The sequence below is a fragment of the Chenopodium quinoa genome, unplaced genomic scaffold (genome assembly GCF_001683475.1).
Source record: "Chenopodium quinoa cultivar QQ74 unplaced genomic scaffold, ASM168347v1, whole genome shotgun sequence".
NCBI lineage: Eukaryota > Viridiplantae > Streptophyta > Magnoliopsida > Caryophyllales > Amaranthaceae > Chenopodium > Chenopodium quinoa.
Window position 1 is genome coordinate 5,677,797 of NW_018743574.1, and position 20,550 is coordinate 5,698,346.

The window sequence follows — 20,550 nt, forward strand, 5'->3', positions numbered from 1 at the left end:
TCCTCTTAAGAGGGGCAAATTGTATAAATTTATACAATCCTCTTAAGAAGGACAAATCGTATAAATTTATAACTATATTTATAAATTGTTCAACTAAATTTTCATTGTTTTTTTACCTTCAAATTTAGGGAGGTCATAGGAGTATAGGACCAATCCCCCCCCCCCCCCAAACCTTAAGTTTTGCCTACACAATATGATACTACTATATATGTCATATAAGATAATGTATCATAAATATTCATTTTTAAATATAGATATTTATATGTTAGACCAATTTATTTCAACACAAAATTTTAAAAAAATCGGGTGTACAATAATTATTGTACATCCATTATAAAGATAGCATAAAATGATTATAAGGGCTTATTCCGATTGACTGAACTCAGCTGAACTGAACTGAGTTGAACTGAACTGATTTGAACTGAACTGAGTTGAACTGAACTGAACTTATTAATTAGTGATTTTTAACTACGGATTAGTGATCTTTGATTATTTATTGATTATTTATTACTATAGATATGTGTATATACAAATGTACATATTATTATTATTATTATTATTATTATTAATTATTGATGATTATTATTATTATTATTATTATTATTTATTGATTATTATTATTAGTATTATTGTTATTATTATTAGTAGTAGTATTATTATTTCAGTTATTATTATTGTTATTATTATTATTATTATTTATTGATTATTATTATTATTATTATTATTATTTATTGATGATGATGATGATTATTATTATTATTATTATTATTATTATTATTATTATTATTATTATTATTATTATTATTATTATTATTTATTACTTATTGATTATTATTGTTGTTGTTGTTGTTGTTGTTAAAAGAATGAAATTTGGCTTTATATCATTAGCAATATCATTAGACGTAAATTAAGAGCTGAACTGAACTGAACTGAGTTGAGCTGAACTGAACTGAACTGAACTGAACTGAGTTGAGCTGAACTGAACTGAATTTCAACAGAAGAGAACAGGCCCTTAAGTTACCCCTGAAATGAATAAAAGTTACCCCAATATGCGTAAAAGTAACCCAATTCAAATAAAAATTATCTACGCTTTATTGGTAAAGAATCACGTTTTAATTGACTAAAAATCAATTATTAGTGATTGAATGTAATTAAATTACCTCTATAAAACTTTTCTCGTTATCTATTTATATAAAAATTGTATTATGTTTAAAGTTACCCAAAGAAAGACAAAAAGTTACTCTAAAATTAGCTAAAAGTTACCCTTATACTGCTCGATGTACACTAATATTACTGTAAACCGGATGTATACAAAAGTTTTTGTTATTTCAGTATACTTCATATTAAGATAAATGAAAGTATAAATTGATCCTCTCACAATCCTACAAGGCTACAACCCCGCCTTAGCCCTTCGAGTTGTTTAGGAATTAGGGAGCAAATAATAAGGGGATTACATCATCCTCTAACAAACTTCATGTGGATATTTATATCTTTTCATCGTGTATTACCCCGAACTTCGAATTGTTATAAAGAAATTCAATGAAATCATGAAGTTAAATAGTAGTATAATCAATCCAAATTTGGTCACTATCAGCCCACCTGAGCATTATGTTAGATAAGCCTAATGATTTAGCTAGTTGTACTTTACTAGTAGAGTAGTGGGTTTAGGACTTTAGCTAGGGTGGTCCAAATAACACCAACAAACCCAAATGGAAGTTAATACCGACCATAAAAATGAAAGCAAGTTAGGTTGATGTCAATAGCAATATATAGCAGTGATCGTTTGGCGTTTGCAGTCTCCCTATGAAAAGGGATCGTGCACCTCTTGAGGGAGCAACGACATAAAAACGCAACTTCAAACGGGGATGTGTTGATATCTAATTCAAACACTGTTTAGTTTTTGCTCACTTTAGGCCCACACTTTGTAGTGGGCTGCCCATATCCTAAATAAAATCTGTCCTTCCAAATCCATGAACCACAAATTTTTTTTTTATTTTTTATTTATACTTATATTTTTGTTCAAAACTATGCATTTATTTTGTACTGGGGCGTATATGTGCTAAAGCACGGAATATATTAATCATATATTTTATAATATTTGTTTATTACTGTGATATTAATAAATTTCTTTTGTAAATATAATAGTTGAAGTTATTGAATTTGCTTAGTGGAAGTTATGAAATACGGAGTAGGAAGTACTTATGATGGAATTTTTCTTTTTTTTTTTTTTAAAAGTAAAGTTAACAGAATTTGAGGATTGATAGTTTGGAGTGATGTGGTTAAAAGTTGGAAAAATGACTCTTGAATTATAATATAGATACGAAATTACAAAGACAATGCTTGTGATAAAATTTATTTTCACCACTAAACACTAGTCAACCACACATAATAACATACACAATTTTTTTACAAGTCAAGTCAAATTAGACTGAGGCACTCAAAAGTTATTGTTGAACACATTCAGTATGTTGAATGAATTTAGGTTGCATTTGTTGACGAGAACGAGAGTTGGACCACTTTACAAGTTTAGTGACGTCTACGTATTTACTAGTTTACAATTATAATTATACAATTAACTTTTGCTGTTTCTTCTCACCAATTGTGTCGTGACACCTTTAGTTAACTTGCACACTTTATTTTGTATGTCATACCAGACATATAGACAAGTCTAAAACAATATCATTGTACTTTTGATCTCATAACGTTCAAATCAAAAAGTTCTACTCCGTAGATTGTATGAAGTACTCCATATCTAATTGGAAGGTGAGGATTTATGAGAATGTTAATCTTACTATGTAGGTATGATTCCCTCATAGACAATAATATTATTTCTCTATATCAAAGGATCCATCGAGTGTTAACTTGCTCATAAATCACCATTTATAATTGGTATATGTTTATATTAATTCATCTCTTATAAAGTTATTTCGAACTATTTAGATTTATGGAGAATTTGAGTGTAATCGTTTTAGAATAATAGAAATTTTAGGTTGTTTAGGGTTCAATTTTCACAATATTTATTTTAAGAGGATTTTATGTGTTTTTTAGAAGGTGGGTGTTCAAGTGATCTCCTTAAAATTTTCTCACATACACACTCTTTCCCTTCCCCCCCCCCCTCTAAAAAGGGAAAAAAATAGTGTACCGTACACCCAAGATAAGTAAGCCAAGGTTAGTGTTTACTCTTTATTTGATGATTAAATAAAAAAACAATCATCAAAATTAGAATATAATATTTACAAGTATATGTGTACGGTACACCCGAGTGTATAAAAAAAGCTTGTGATAAAAAGAGGAACTCGGGTTAAGTTCGACTTTAACAAAGTTCAACTGTACATATTCATATTAAATGGCCATGTACTAGGTTAAATTATAATACGCCTTTTTTTTTTTATCTATTGGTAAACTTTTTTTAACAATTAAATAAAAAAATCTTTGAAATTTTCATATCAATACAAATTCAATGGCATCTCATTTCATCAAGATCAGTAAAATAGGATCAATATTTGCTAAATCATTCAATTACAATAACAAATCAAGACAGATAATATCAAATCAAAAGATTTATATCAAATTAGATGAATTGAATATAAACTTAATCTAGTAAGAGAGAATACATATGTACCTAGACTTAGTGATTGTTACCTTTACAACTAATAAATGAATCAAATTCAATTGCACACCGGTAATTAGTTTCTTAAAAACGCTAATTTAACCTATCTAGTCCGCATCTTTCTAATTTGTTTTGACGCTAATATTATTTTTATTAATCCCAAAATTTAAATATAATATAAATAAAATCTTATACCCGTGCTGTGTGTTTTGCTTAAATTTACTTTGATCAAACCAATCCTACTTGTCTTAGCTCAATTAAATGGTTCATTAATTTTACGTAAGATTATTATAAATCACTAAGAATAAAACTTATTATCAATATCGCATAACAATTTAAGCTTATCTCAAATTACGTATTACGGAATATTAACTTTAAAAAAATAGGAAGTATAGAGTACTCGATAATGTATATATAGGGAGTAGATTACTCTTCTCAATAAATCAAAAAGAAAGCAGATGTTACTGAGTACTCCGTACTGGCTAGTGGCTAGTAGGCTTTTTTTACTCTAATCCAAGAGATCACAAAAACACAATCAGATTTTTTTTTGACAAAAAATTAGAGTATTCCGATTTTCCCGCTCATAATTCAAAAAATAAACATTCAAAAAATAATTCCATGTTCACCTCTTCCACTTTCCCTCAATTTAACCCACGCTCAATTTAAGTCCTTTCTCTCTCCTCAGTCCTCACCCACATCTCTTCGTGCACCGCTTCTACACTATTAACTGCGCTCTCTCTCTCTCCCCCCTCCTCACTAACCCTCAATCAAACCTACGGTAAACAACCCTTAGTTTTTCTTCAATTTTTTCATCAGAAGAATTAGGGTTTACGATTCAATTTTGTTTTTCATACATTCTGCGTTTGTTTCTGTTATTTTTTTTTTCATTAGTGTTCATAGAATCAAATTTATTTTTTGTGACGAATTATAGTCTGGAATTGTAGTTTAAAACTGGTAATTTTGATGAACAAGTGGATTTTTTTTTTTTTTTTTTTGACGAATTATAGGCTGAAATTGTAATTAATCTCGTAATTTTTATGAACAGGTTGAACAATTACAGTAGGTTTTTTGGCAATTGAATTTTCGATGGAGGAGAGTGTGCCGCAGAATCTGAAGAGGTGTTCTGAGGAAGAATCTGTACAACCAAAGAAGAAAATCACAACTCCAACCGACGAAGAAGAGTGTAAATTGATCGGTAAACCTGTTCCCGTTCAACAAGCGAAGGCACAATGGCCTCATCGCTTTTTATCTAAGGTACAGTTTTGTCTAACCTAATTTTGTTCTAAATTGAATTTTGGTTAAAATTTTATGTAAATTGAAATTTTGTTCATGTATAAAATTTCAGGGTAAAGCGGTAAATGCAGCAAAGTTTTCAGTGTAAGAATTGTGGAAAATTACAATTAGGTTTAATTAATCAGTTTGGTTGTATTTTAAAGTTGATTTTTATTTGTTTTACATTTCAGAGAATGGAATAGTGAGGAAATTTTGCAAGCCTCAAACCACTACACCCAAGCTGTTGTTGATGGTGTTGTAATCAAGCTTCTTGATGATGTATACATTCAGGTTAGGATAATTTCTTACATTTGATATGATGTATACTGATGTAGATATGGACTTAGTCAATTGAGATGTACAGATTCGAAGTATCCTGAATTTTACATTTGATTTTTATTCGATATCATCTTAATTAGAATATTAATTATGCTTTACATAATATAAGCTCGATTCGATTGATGAGATGTGTATTGTAATTAGAACATTAATAATGCTTTACATAATATTCGATTGATGAGTTGTGTCTATTTGGCTCTAGAAGGCTCAGCTTAAATTCATATATATATGGTAGTAACAAGCACAAAGAGCTGAACAAATAGCCTGCGTTATAGGGTTGATAATTGAGAATAGATATGACCAGCATAGGTATCAAATATATATCAAAGTATTTTTGGTAATGATTGTCGAAATTTAATAGCATTAACACCTCGAATTTAACATCAAACTATATCACTGTTCGAGTTGAGCAAATGTCTGTGCTTGAGCTACCAAATGGAGAATTCTCTAATACAAAAATGATCTTGTTGCACATGTTTATTTTACACAATGTCCTGTTCTGCAGGGAGAGAAAGGGCAGAGAGATTACATTGCTAAAATTGTGGAATTCTTCGAGACTGTTGATAAGGAGCCATACATTACAGCTCAATGGTTCTATAGAGCTGATGATTCTGTGAGTTCAAATTTTATTTTTGAAACACACAAATTTGGCACATAATTGTTCATTGGATGAACTATTTACTGAAAATTCTGCCTTTTATTTTCTTATCAGGTCATTAAAGATCATGCAAATTTTGTTGATAAGAAAAGAGTATTCTTTTCAGATATCAAAGATGATAATCCACTAGGATGCATTGTTAAAAAAGTCAAAATTGATTACAACCCTTCAGATGTATGTTATATTTGAGTACATAAATCTGAATTTCGTTTTCTATGTTAATCTGATAAAAAAAAGTCTAATTCTATGTCTCTATGAATATTGATAGGTTGGGGTTGAGAAGCCTGATGATTATTTATACTGTAATATGCGATATAAATTACCATATTTAACGTTTGAAAATATGGTGCTTGGTATGTTATCCTTGTCCACCAATCTCTATATATTTCAACTTAGAGCTTGCTTTCATTCTTATTGTTACTTCATTCATAATTATTTAGATGAGAAAAACCAAGGCAGTGGTAGTGATACTTCATCAACTATTTCAAGTGATCATAGTTCAAATGAAGCCATTGATGATGCCTCTAGTAATGCGCAACCAGTCACTGAGATGACATTATTAGATCTATATTCCGGCTGCGGAGCCATGTCAACAGGCTTATGTCTAGGTGCAACTTTAGCAGGAGTAAAACTTGTAAATGTAAGCTGAACTGTTAACTTGTTATGATACTTTACTTTGGATATAGTGACATAATCATATATTGAAAAAGTTCAATTTATAATTATTTTTTAGCGATGGGCGGTAGATTTGAACCCTTATGCTTGTGAATCTTTAAGCAAGAACCATCCAGAAACTAAGGTGACTTTCTAACTCTTGCTTACCCTTACCAATAGTGGAGAAGTAACGGCACAGTATAACAAAATATTTTTATAGGTGAGAAATGAGATGGCTGAGAATTTCCTTGCCCTATTAAAAGAATGGGAAAAGCTTTGCAATGATTTAGTATTGTCACCTGCACCCCCCTCGGAGATGGCGAATCCTGAAGATGAAGAGGAAGAAGAAGACAATGACGATCCACTATCTCCTGGTGAGTTTGAGGTAGAGAGCTTACTAGATATATGCTATGGGGATCCCAATAATGTGAGAAAACGTGGCCTTTACTTTAAGGTATTTTCTTTCTCTCTAGCTTACATAACACAAGCTTTATCAATGAAATATTGTTGTTGTATTCATCTATTTTTCGGAAAAAAATAAATTTATTTTTTAATTCTATAATTATTGATTAAAGGTACACTGGAAGGGGTATGGACCTGAAGAGGATACTTGGGAGCCCATTGATGGATTGAGGTATATGACAGCTTTTTATTTATTTTTTATTTTTATTGGCAATAAAATAAGGCCTCATAGTCTTTGAATACTATAGGCTAGATTATGACTGCTTTATTGTCATTGGTATTTTTCTGTTTTACTATGCTTGATGTTAATCTGGTCTAATTATTTGCTTTCATATATTACAGTGGCTCTGAAGAAAGGATTAAGGAATTTGTCACAAAAGGATACCAATCAAAACTACTGCCTCTTCCTGTAAGAAACTAGTGTTTTTGAATTACATTACCTAGTGGCATGGTGTTTTTTCTTTTTAGTATACTGGTATAAAGGCTTACATATAATGCCAATGTATAGGGGGATGTTGATTTTATATGTGGGGGACCTCCTTGTCAAGGGGTTAGTGGATTCAACCGATTTCGAGATACAAATAATCCTTTAAACGATTCAAAGAACCAGCAGCTAGTAGTTTACATGAACATAGTCGAATATTTAAGGCCAAAGTATGTCCTCATGGAGAATGTGGTGGATTTACTGAAATTTGCTGGAGGATTTTTGGGCCGCTATGCAGTTGGAAGACTTATCGGTATGAACTACCAAACACGGATGGGGATCATGGCGGCTGGATCATATGGTCTGCCTCAATATCGGATGAGGGTGTTTCTATGGGGTGCACACACTTCACAGGTAAATTGCTAAGTTGTCATTGTGATTGACTGTTCTTAACCTTTTACATATAGACCCTGTGAGGTAGTCATTCAAGTGTTTTTACCCCCTCCCTTTAAAAGCAAAATCTTCCATCAGTACTCATGTTCTGACTTTTGTGACAGAAACTGCCTCAATTTCCTCTCCCTACTCATGATGTTGTTACAAGAGGCGGAGTTCCCGTTGAGTTTTCAGTAAGGCATTCTTTGCACATTAAAAATAAAGCTTCTAAGTTAATGACACTATATGTTTGTAACAGTTTTGTGTAATACATGCAGGATATTAATGTCTCACATGGCAAAAACAGCCCTGTTCAGTTAGAGAAGGCTCTATTATTGGGGGATGCTATCTCAGATTTACCTGAGGTACATGATTGTTGGATATATATATTTCTATTGGTGTAAGGTAGCTGTTACAAATAATCTTTGTTTGTCTTATAAAATATCTTATGTTTATCTATTCAGGTTAAAAATGACGAGGAGGAAGATGTGAGGCCTTATGGAGGAGCTCCACAATCAGAATTCCAGCGGTATATCAGACTACCAAGAGAGGGTGAGTTTATGGATACTGTATCTTATTTCAATTTTGTAGAATTTTTATTGCTTATTCTTCACCTTTTCATTAAACTTGTATGATATTTTATTGTGTAAATTGGTTTATCAGAAATGATATCATTCAATGGTTCAACTGAAGTTGCATCAAGTCATTCGCTTTTCGACCACCGCCCCTTGAAATTGAATGATGATGACATTTTAAGAGTTTGTGAGATTCCTAAAAAAAAGGTTAGCATTCTGTTTTCTTTGCAAAATTAGTTCGATACGATCTTGTTCTTATGCCTTGTATTTTATATAGGGAGCAAATTTTAGAGACTTGCCCGGAGTGCTTGTAGATGCTAAGAACAAGGTATCCTTGGATCCTAATGTGGAAAGAGCACTTCTTCCTTCAAAGAAACCATTGGTAACTATCACTCAAATGCTTTTGTCATCTGTTTAATATGCTATTGTAATGGTGTAAGTGAGTGTAACCTTAAAATGTTTATGATTAGGTTCCTGATTATGCAATTTCGTACGTCAAGGGCAGCTCTTCCAAGTATGTGCACTTTTTTTTCGAGTTAAACATACTTCGTATTAGATTTTCTATTTTACTAAGATATGGTGTATAATGTTATTTTCAGACCATTTGGTAGATTGTGGTGGGATGAGACAGTGGCCACTGTTGTTACCCGAGCTGAACCTCACAACCAGGTAACCTCATTGTTTGCAACACAATTTTGGGACGTTTTTGTCACTTGTAATGTCATAATAGTATTGAAGATTTGATTTTTTTTTTTTCCAGATTGTTCTACATCCTGAGCAAGATAGAGTGCTCAGCATACGGGAAAATGCAAGGCTACAAGGTTTTCTTGATTGCTACCAACTCTATGGCCCTATCAAGGAGAGGTAAGACTTCTGAAGATCAAGTTATTTATTCACAAAAAACTATCTTTCACCTTTCACTAGTATAACTTTAGAGGAATTGTTGTAAATTTTTTTGTAACATGTTTTATAGGTACATTCAAGTCGGAAATGCAGTAGCAGTACCTGTAGCTACTGGTCTTGGCTATGCTTTCGGCATTGCAAGTCAAGGAAATGTTGACGGCAATGCTGTGATGACGCTACCTTTCAGATTCCCTCAGTGTCTTGTTCGTGAGCAAAATTGAGCTGTTGTCATTAGAATGTTAAGGAAAGAAGCAATTGTGTAAAAGTCATGGAAACATTTATATTGATTCAACTTTTAGCCTATGATTTATAGGGGGAAATATTGAGATTAATTAATTGTCTTCAAACTTCGGATTGACAGTTTTTTGCTGAATATTCAATGTACTCACTCTGCAATTAAAATATGCAGAAAGGAGAAAATGTAATCCTAGAAAAAAGTTATCAATACAATGTTTATGCTTAATTGATTACAAACAATGTTTCTTGATTATGGTGACTACAAAATAGCTTGTAGAACTTCTAAAACACGGTCAGCTTTTTCTTGACCGAACATCCTAGGCAAGCTAGATCCAATATCAGTCTCAATACTCTTACTCTTATACAAGCTATCCCTCTTCTTCAAACAAGCCTTCTCATCATCTCCAATGTCTTGTTTTTCGCCTAATGCGCATAAGCTTAACCATGTGTTCAACACCTCTTGTGCTGCATTACTAACATCGTCCCTCAGAATCTGCTCCAATCTGTCTCCTCCACTTGAGGAAGTGTCCACACGAAGTACAACTGCAGTAGGAGAGAAGACGGAACGAATGTAAAGAGACGGGGAGACATAAAGTTGAGCTTCAGAGATTTTATCAAGGACCTGTCTTTGCTTCTCTAGCTGTGTATCTTCATAAAATGTCTTCAGATATTCAGGGTGAAGGATGAGGTCCTTTCGAGGAGGTAAATCGAGGATTAGAACCAAAGATGTGGGACTACTTTGGATGAACTCAATCACCAAGTGTGGTGCATCGGTTGAGCTATTCATGTAAGATGATAAACTTGTGATGTTTAAAGCTGCTCCCGTTGGTAGTTCACAATGTAACCAAGAACTTAACATGAAGTCAATCTGCAAACGTTGCAGCAAAATGTTAATGGTGTTGAGACTTAATAATAGTTAATAGAAACATAATCAGGATAGTCCCTATGTCTCTTCATTAAAGGTCATGTTACATTTTTCGGACATCTTAAAATAATGTACTAGAATTTGTATAAAGTAGTAGTCCACTAATCTCTACTCCGTATTACCTATAACAAAGGAACACAATATTATGCTTAATGTAGGATATCAAATGGTCGTTTGGTTCACACACAAACACAAATACTACTACCAAAAGTACTAGCAATTCCACAAGTATCACTTTTTATGTGTTTACGAAGTATAGGTCACAAGTTCGAATTTCAACAACACAACAACCCTTATTCGGAGTCAAGCCAATTGATCAAGTAAGATAGCATAACAATTTTTTTATAGTAAAAGAAATTAATAATTTCTTATGTCAAGCCATGATCACATAGCACATAAAATACTTAAGTAGCATAACTAAAAATAACATAATTTTAAAATAACATAATTTCATAGCAAAATAATGTAATGAGGAAGTTGTAAAGTGGAGAGTACCGAAGAAGAGGGAGCACCAGAGCGAAGTAGAAGAGAAGCATGGGCGGTCCCACTTTGGTTTTCAAAGTACTGAACATCCTGTGGAAGTGTACATGGTAGTAGCAATGAATCAAGGCGATTTTCAACCGTTGATATCAAATCAATCATCAGATCTTTGATGGGTGGTGATGCGTAAGGGAAGTCCTTGAATCCTGGCCGTCCATCACTGTCCATTGATGATCGTACACTAGAACGAGTAAGAGTGGAAGTAGGAAATCTGAAATTGGGTAATGAAGGAAGAGAAGTCTGGCAAAATGGTGATGCTTTTGAGGGGAGAGAAAAGGGAAAGTGTGAGAAAATGAGAGCCATACGAATTTGTTCTTTCTTGGAGCTCCATAAAACTTAAAATAAATATACAAATGGGCTAGTTCTACCAAGGATTTGTGGGTATGCTATCCATCACTTGTTTTGGGCTACAAAATTGACAATACGCCTTCGGCTTAATGGCCTAAACCCAACACGAGCCCATCATAAGCCTAGCATAGCACGAGAGGCACGTAGGTGGGCTGTGCATAGGCTTCATTTTCAAAATGTGGCACGAACTCGGCACGAGCTCAACAGCCAGACCCCATTTTAACAGACTTATTGGTGGCCTATAAGGACGGCACATGAGTCTCGCAATATATGAGCCTCATTTATGAAAGTTTGGCACAACATGACTTTTTCTTAGCTCGTTCTAAACATGACTGCATGTGGTTAGACAAATACAATCTAACTAGTTGAATTAGTAAGATCTTTTTATACCAAAAACGATAAGACTTGTTTTTATAAAAGATTGCTGCCAAACATACTATCGAGTATTTGAATTTCACTTGAAACTTTGTTGGTAGATTTTGTTATGTCTCTAATGTCTAAATACACATATAAAATATGTACTTTGAGCAAATTGTATAACTCCACTTACTTTAACAATATATTAGAGGATTAGTTCCTATTATCCCTTGTTCTATTCAAGCCAATGTCCACTATTTAATACATTCATAAATACATATAGCAATATATAGTCCAAACTAAACAGAAACATCTAAAACAAATTACAAATGCATATTGTAATCCGCCATTGTTTCATCTATCCATCATGAATCTTCAAACTTCAACAACCACATTGACTAATCCATAACCATTTCTCCTTATACAAGACATTTATAAGACGAGAAAATTGAACAAATTATGCATTAGTAGTATTATTGTATATACTATTAGTAATTTATGAAGGAATCTTCATGATCTTTCGACGACATTGGGCTCCATTAAAGCCCAAATTAGAATTATTGTCCCTTTGAAATTCATCATAACATCTTCCTCTTTTCTTGACCCCACCAACTTCATTCAACCAAACACCAAACAATTTGAAACCATCTTCTTCTTCATTATTATCAACACCTCCAAAGTCATCTTCTCCAACAAACCCATCTTTGTGGGCCCCACATGATACCACCATCCCCTGCTCTAGGATATGGTTTATCTCATCTGGGCCCACTTTCAAATGGGCCGTAAGAAAGCCCATTAACTCTTCACATTGTTTTTTTGTTTGGGCTAGCTCTGAGTTTAGCATCTCGTTATCTCGTCTCAATTTCTCGTTTTCACCCGATAAATCCGCGATTTCTACGGAACCTGGTGATGCCGTGGATGTGGACCCAGCGTCGTCGCCGGATATGCACGGTGATGTGACGACGCCGGTGACTTTTACGGCGAGTGTTGCTTTCCGGCGGCGGATTCCGGAGAGGAGATCTTTTTGATCTTTCTTGAAGTTGTCATTGGCGAATTCCCACTTGTCCGGCACAATTTTGCGGAATCCCTGAAATTTGTTTTACAAAATGTGCATTTCGTCAAAAGTGTGCGCCGTGATTTTGGAAAAAAATATGGACTAGTATGAATGTTACGTAGAAATTTTTTACTATGAAATTATGTTAAAATACAATGATAATTAATGTTTGGACTATTATAGTTTTATGAACTTTAATTTCAACCCAACAAGTAAAGTGAGGAGAAAGTTCCTAGAAGAACTCTTGGAAGATATTGTGAAGAAAGTATAAACTTGACAATACTTTCATTTGACTGGCAAAAATGACAGATGAGATGTGAAAAACTTCTATGCAATGGCAAGTTTTTAGGCATCTCAAACAAAATCAAAGCAAAGAGCCACAGATGTCGCTTAACGGTTTTATCCGTACAATTTACTGTTTTAGGTCTTGTTTAGCAAAGAGATAATTGACGAGGTTTTTTATTTTATAAATAAAGCAATTAGAGGGTTTAAGTGTCACACCACAAAAACAGTTACTGTTATTCATGTTTGGAAAATAGATTATGCAAAATGTTATTGGAATTAGTCTATTATGCTCTTTGTAAGAGTCATTTTGAGAAATTATTACATAAGCTATTTTAGGATAATTAAAATAGTCAGTTAGCATCTGATGAAGTCATGCAACTCTTTAATCAAACCTTTTTTTTTTTTTTTTTTTTTTTTTTGAGAAACTTTAATCAAACCTATTCATTCAACTAGCTACCAACTAATTGTCTAATTAACAAACATGTTATTTATCTTTGCCATCGTGCAATTACTCATAGTCTCATACTATAAAATGTCATCACCCATGTGTATACACATTTTTAGTTTTTTTTTTACACATTGGGCCTGTTCACATTTAGCTGAACTAAACTGAACTGAACTGATCTAATTAGAGCTAAGCTAAACTAAATTGAACTGAATAGAGATGAAATGATTTTTTTATGAAAGAAGGAAATTAAGAGCTGGACTGAACTAAACTAAAGTGAACATACCCTAGTGTAAGTTTTGTTCTATGAAATCATGGGGCAATAGTGAACATCCTCAAATATTCCTCCCGATTTAACTTGGAAAATTTTACGAAGACAAGTAATTGCACCATATCTATTTAACTTACTAAACGTTAATTGGAAATTTTCACAATTACCGGTATATAATTTAAGAGAAAATTTGTCAAGTGAAATACTTCTAAAAACTTCTTAATCATTATATGCATGTTAGTACGTAGTTGAACATTTTTAAAATCATTCTTCCGTAGGTTTTTTAAGCGTTTTTAAACTTTTTGTAATATTTACATACATTACATATATTTTTTTAAATATAATTTTGTTTACATAATTTTAAACAACTTAGCATCAAAGATATTCTTGGTCGGACTAGTACATTTAAGATTGAAAAAAAAAAAAAAAAAACAAGCAAATAATTCAACTACCCCATGATAACGAACACAAATGTCTTTTTAATAATTCTTGTTTCGATAAATTCACCCAATAGTGTGAACACGTTTAATTTTGACAAAATATCATGGGAATAATTTTATACAAGTTCACATATTGTCTTCCCTCCACTCTTTAGTCTTTAACGACTATCGTATCTAGGCAATCGGCAGTAGGCACATCTAATTTAATTCAAATTATACTTTTGTGTTTTTTAATGAAGTTTTTTTTTAATGATCCCCAATAATAACTTGTACTCATATAGTCGTACTTATTAAAATTGTCATAATAGTCAATCTATGAAACTACTCATATCATCTAGTGGTAATTTAAATTCAAATTACTATCTCCGTTACATATTATTTGCAACGATTAGACATTTTTTGTTGCAAATAATATGTAATGGAGGTAGTAATAATAAAAGGCCTCATAACTCATAATTCATATTTTCCACAAATTATGGATTTGATTTGACCCATCCAAATTCTCATTTCTAACAAAAGTAAATAAAAAAATAAAATATATATAAATTCCTAACAATTGAAGATAGTGGATCATAAGTAAACGTTGACATAAAATCTTAGCCAATTTCAGGATATGATAACAAATATTGCTGAATAAATGAAATCAAATTTATCAAACACTCAACCAGGATCATAGTAAAAATTACACTATCAACGCGATTATTAATTTTCGAAAACTTACATAGGTGTTAAGCTGGCGAACGAAACTTGAGAAATTGTTGTGCTTGAAGAATTTGGGCAACAAATCCTTAGCAAACTCAGCAGTTTTCCAAACAACAAAAGTTGACCCATTCTCCCCCCATGAAATTACATCATCTGAAGTTTTATCATCCACCATCTCGTATGTCTTCGTCAAAAATGGCGCAGGAGTTGACCTTTGCCCCATTTTTATTCAACTACTCTATAAACTCAACTATATGAGTTATTTTTTAAAAAAATCCCCTGTTTTCCCCTGTTTTTTTTACCTAAAATATACTCAAGAAAAATAGCTAATTAATCTAGAAAAATGGAAGAATAACAATTTAGGAAGAAGAAGAACAACTAAAAAGCAAAAGGGCAGTTAAAAATTCCCATCCCCAACAATAAAACCCAGAAATTAATGAACCAGAATACATGATTTAGATTTTGTTTTTGCCTTTATCCTCTGTTTTTCTGCTAATTAGAAGAAAATGGTTGTTGATTTTGCAAGATCATATTTTTTGATAACAAAAGGAAAGAGAGAGAAAGAAAATGCGAATATGCAGATGTTTCACGTAGAGTCCTTATAAAAATAGAAATATAGACGAAGACAAAACTCAAAAGTAAGAGATTTATAGAAAGTGACTTGACAAAACAGGGTGTTCTAGAAAGCTTCATAAACTCTTTTTTCTTCTTTGATTTTCCAAAGTCATGTTTGAATATTAAAAATAAGAACTAAAAAAACAAAAAATAAACAATTAAAGTGAGTAAGTTCTCCACTTTCGTTGGGTTTGAATTTTGTTAATGGGAAGTTGAAGTTGGCAACAACTACTACGAGTATACTCTTAGATAAAGCCGTGTCATGTTGACGTTTTTAAGGAACTTGCAAGAAGACACTATTCTTTAAAATTTAATGAATTCATTTTAGTTGCTATTGTCAATTTTTCGTTTATTTTACTAATTTTAATTTACAACTTGCAAATAATTAGAAATTGGGATTTTTATTTTATTTTATTTTGATAAATAAAGTGTACATGGTTGCATTTTGGTTTATTGTTGACTAATTACTATCCAGTAATATGTATGAGTAGTTTTTTTTTTACTAGGGTTTATATGTGTAGCACAACTTAAGTTTTTTTATTTTTTATTCTTTTGGTTTCCATGCTTGTATTTTGTGCATGAGAATAAAATATAATCTTAGTTATATTTTGCATGGTATAATCGGTTGTAGAAGTAAAATTCTTGATTTGAAATATTTGTGTTTGATGTTATGTTAATAAAGAATACTTTCATTCACTACTTCAATACTAGGTTTAAATTGTTTTTATAGAAGACGACTACAATACTTAGAATTTGAATTTTCTTGAAAGAATGAGTCAAAAAAAAAAGGTAAGACTATATTTACAGAAGACTAGGGTGGAGATAGTAAACAATAGAAAAGTATGTTAACATATGGAGAAGGAATTTTATAATTTTTTTTTGTTTTGTTTTATCTTATCTTCAATATTTTTGTGGAATAGGGCCGGAAGTAAGTTCATATCAAAAAAAAGGTTGATAAAGAATATTCAAGCTCAATTTACAACCAATATGAGTTACAATAAAATCATATTAATTTATCATTATATATCTCTAAACATTAAAATTATAGATAATGGAGTAAACATATAACAATATATTATTGAAACAATATTTAATTTTGCATATAGCACATTACTTCCCACAATTGATCATTAATTTATGAAAAAATATTACTTTGCGTTGTGTTTTACTCCATCCCTATTTATAAGTTTATTGCATATCTTTTTCTCTTTCCTTAATCCAAATAAATTATTAATCTAATTGTTAAATCATATATTACTATGTCAACAAGTTTTGCACAAATTTTTTCTCCAATCAAATGACCCACCTAAAATCTTACGATGTGATCAAGCCTATGTTTAGTTTATAACAGTATCCATGAAATGTCAAATGTGGGGTATAATAAGGTTTTTAGTGTAAGCATATTAAATTGCAGAGTATTCATACTTTCATTTGAAAAAGAAGGTTCTTATAAAATTTCTGAAAGAGTGTAGAAATTGGTAATGATCTGGATTTATGCCACGTTTACAATCTTGACGGTTAAATTCTTGTTGGAAATAAAAGCAACTCCTTATTCCACCTAACCCATTCCATTGCATATGCAATGGTTTCTTATGCAAAAAGATTAACATAAACTTCTTTCGGCTTCGATTGTGACACAATTTTTTCTTCTTCTTTTATTGCTTTTTAATAAGGTTATCATTAACTTGTAATCTTGCATGCCCTTACCATTTTAATTTGTATAATCATTTGGGATAAGTTATGGATGTTTGAACCATAAATTTGATACCACTATAAATTTACCCCAACCCTAGTACTCCATAATAATCCGTAAATATTTAAATATATTTGAGTGTGTGCTAATAGAGTGAAAGGAATTAATTGTTTAGGGTTCGTTTGGCATTGCTGTGGTTTTTTTTTTTGGTTTTTTTTTTTTCTAAAAGTATATGATATGAGTCCCATAATGAATCAAAAGTTATATAAACTTATTAAAATTATGATAATTTTGAAAACTGACAACAGAAAAGTGGAAACGCCTTTTTCTTGTTTCCTGTTTTTGGTTTTCAAAAAAACAGGAAAATGAAAACCAAAACTGATGCCAAACAAGCCCTTAATTAGTCGCTTCACTCCACTCTCCTAAGATTAACTAAACAATTTGTTTCAATTCTTACATCCTCTGTTTGATTTGAAAGAAAGGAATTAACTGTTTAATTAGTTGCTTCACTCCACTCCCCAACGATTAACTAAACAATTTGTTTCAATTCTTACATCTCTTTTTATTTAAGTGTTACATTTTAATTGAACATGTATATTAATGTGAAACTTTAAGCTAAAGTAGAGTATAAATATACTAAAAATGTATGTCTACGTTCATTCAATTAATAAGAGACCACCAAAGTATGTTTGGTTTGCATAATACGAGTAAATGTATAAACTGTTTTTTGTTTTCTCCGTATGTCTCTATTGGTCATACAATGGTTATATTTTCTAGTACCTATTTATAAGCTACAAAATTACGCTCCTATAATTTCCATTTTTATAATTTCATAGATTTATGGTGCATATTGATTTAACTTTAATATCTCAAGTATAGAATTGAAATTCGTTGCTTTAATTTACTTTAATATCTCAAAGTATGTTTTGTTTGCATAATACGAGTAAATGTATAAACTGTTTTTTGCTTTCTTCGTATGTCTCTATTGGTCATACAATGAATATATTTTCTAGTACGTATTTATATGCTACAAAATTATGATCCTATAATTTTCACTTTTATAATTTTATGGATTTATGGTGCATATTGATTTAACTTTAATATCTCACGGATAGAATTGAAATTCGTTGCTTTAATTTAGTTGGTGAGACGTTGAAAATGGAACTATATAAGTTAAGAATTTGATCCCTTCTAGTCTTCTACGCATGCCGGTGCTGTTGTATGATGACCATATATACGTACTGTTTTGTGTTATCTCAAGGCATGGACAATGGATCAACCAATTAATGGTAAGTTGGTAACATAAAATGAATATGTTACACGAGTTTAATTTAAATTTAATTTGAAACAATTATTAGCTAGCAGTACCCTTTTGTCATTTTTCACCGTCCAATAATTATGTTGGAGTGAATGAGTGATAGTGAACTTGTATCAAATTAAGGGCATCCTTGGAAGTTGGAAGTATGTATGGCACTATAAGTCCACAAGTTTATTGTCAAACAAGATTGAAATTTCGTGCTAATTTAAAGATCTGTTTTTGATATGGGTTTGTTGTGAGCTTTTAGAGATATTTGCGTGATTACTTAATTACAAGAATGGTCCTAAAATATGTTGTTATATACTTACATACTTGTATGTATTTATATAAAGTTTTATAAAAATACGTAGTAATTTTTTAATATTTACTTATTCGGTAAATAAAATAAGGTTAAACTAAATACATCGCTATGTGTGCAAAATTTGACTGTGTCACTATAGGACAGAGGGTGTACATTAATTTTAAACATCCTAATTAAGCTTGTGTATGGTAACATTGAGGTGGGGAGCTCCAATTCTTTAATTTTCAATCGAGTCTAAAATATATTGAACTAATATTACTTCCATACTGCTATTAGGTAAAGCCTTTTATAATTAATTATCTACTGGTTCAAAACTAAGTCTGATAGTGAATATCCATAGAATATTCTCATCTTAGGTTTAGGATATATTTTGTATAAGATTATCTTTGATATCTATACATATCTTATGTTACCTAATATGATTAGGTTTCTCATTGTAACCCTATAAATATTGATCAATGGAAATCACTCTAATAAAGGAGTTTATATTACCTGACATGATATCAGAGCTTAGGTTAGATCTTGGGATCATATACAAAAATTCTCACCCTGCCAGTGGGTTAGAAAATTAAACCCACCGGCGGGATATACAAAGTTTTTTAGGCTTCCGCAAACACACATATAGATTTTTTTTTTCTTTTGTCAAAGTTTTTTTTAGAATCTTTATGTAACCTTGCGCCTCCTACCAACAGTAGCAATCGCGAAAGCCTCCTCCATCGTTGTTGGCAATCGCATACACTACTGCCTCCCCCTACTGGCAATAACCACATATGTCAACCTACTCCATGTGCCGCACTCTATTTCCACCTCCCCATGACCAACAATGATTCTTACATTGCCTGATTGGTTTTTTTTTTACACATAATCACATAGATTTTGTTTTGGTGGTGGTATATCACAATAAGGTCAACTTTTGTAGATCTCTTTTGCTATCAAGTTAGCTCCTTTTATTGTTGCAGCACTTGGAATCTTTGTGGAGTATTAATTCTTGCTACCTGGTTTCTCTTTTGAGAATTGATTAATTTCAAGCGGTGGGATTTAATCTTTTCTTGCGCAATTTTATCTGTTTTTCTTCAGCTGTGATTTTACGTAGTAGTGTAGTGTCCTCCCCGATGATGGTTTGATCCCTTAACTTATTCTTCTCTGGATCTGCAACTTGGCCCAAGTACATGCGTGACTCTTCTCCTTCGGCCTAAAAGTGCATATCTCTACTATACGTAGGTCGTGGTTGTTGCTTCTCATCGTCATCACCAGCACACGTCTACTACTTCTCTTTTGATCATGGGTTACTATACTATCCTTACCGTTCGACGCGTGATTCAGATCCAGTCTGAGCATCCGATTTTCTCCCACTCTGACTGCGGGGGTGTGATAGAGAATGTCCATAGAATATTCTCATCTTAGGTTTAGGATATATTTTGTATAAGATTGTCTTTGATATCTATACATATCTTATGTTACCTAATATGATTAGGTTTCTCATTGTAACCCTATAAATATTGATCAATGGAAATCACTCTAATCAAGGAGTTTATATTATCTGACAAGTCCAATATTCAACTTATGGAATATAATCTAAATATCCTTTTTAGGGTGGGAGGGGTGTGTTGGCACAAGCAAAATGAGTGGAACATGAACTGATGAGCAAAAAACAAGTGTACTTGTCATGCTACTTTAAAGATAGCTATGA

The 20,550-nt window shown here is 31.8% G+C and overlaps 3 protein-coding genes across 3 annotated transcripts; 1 reads left to right on the top strand and 2 right to left on the bottom strand.

Annotated features, from left to right (window-relative positions):
- The first annotated feature begins 3,986 nt into the window (after positions 1 to 3,986).
- Positions 3,987 to 9,779, top strand: LOC110682302 (DNA (cytosine-5)-methyltransferase 1-like). The gene is made up of 22 exons (XM_021858614.1): positions 3,987 to 4,388; positions 4,656 to 4,864; positions 4,956 to 4,987; positions 5,074 to 5,173; positions 5,727 to 5,834; positions 5,934 to 6,053; positions 6,148 to 6,232; positions 6,320 to 6,519; positions 6,613 to 6,678; positions 6,754 to 6,987; positions 7,109 to 7,167; positions 7,338 to 7,404; positions 7,504 to 7,833; positions 7,977 to 8,045; positions 8,130 to 8,216; positions 8,316 to 8,403; positions 8,515 to 8,633; positions 8,704 to 8,808; positions 8,897 to 8,940; positions 9,026 to 9,095; positions 9,187 to 9,290; positions 9,400 to 9,779. Exons 2-22 carry the CDS (start codon positions 4,697 to 4,699, stop codon positions 9,548 to 9,550), a joined length of 2,406 nt encoding a protein of 801 aa, XP_021714306.1. The 5' UTR covers positions 3,987 to 4,388; positions 4,656 to 4,696; the 3' UTR covers positions 9,551 to 9,779.
- LOC110682303 (red chlorophyll catabolite reductase, chloroplastic-like) lies at positions 9,758 to 11,365 on the bottom strand. Its single transcript, XM_021858615.1, has 2 exons — positions 10,987 to 11,365; positions 9,758 to 10,434 (listed from the first exon to the last, which is right to left on the bottom strand). The coding sequence occupies exons 1-2, from the start codon at positions 11,332 to 11,334 to the stop codon at positions 9,826 to 9,828; spliced, it is 957 nt and encodes a 318-aa protein (XP_021714307.1). The 5' UTR covers positions 11,335 to 11,365; the 3' UTR covers positions 9,758 to 9,825.
- A 532-nt stretch (positions 11,366 to 11,897) lies between these two features.
- Positions 11,898 to 15,634, bottom strand: LOC110682304 (heat shock factor protein HSF24-like). Its single transcript, XM_021858616.1, has 2 exons — positions 14,953 to 15,634; positions 11,898 to 12,823 (listed from the first exon to the last, which is right to left on the bottom strand). The coding sequence occupies exons 1-2, from the start codon at positions 15,154 to 15,156 to the stop codon at positions 12,233 to 12,235; spliced, it is 795 nt and encodes a 264-aa protein (XP_021714308.1). The 5' UTR covers positions 15,157 to 15,634; the 3' UTR covers positions 11,898 to 12,232.
- Positions 15,635 to 20,550: the final 4,916 nt, after the last annotated feature.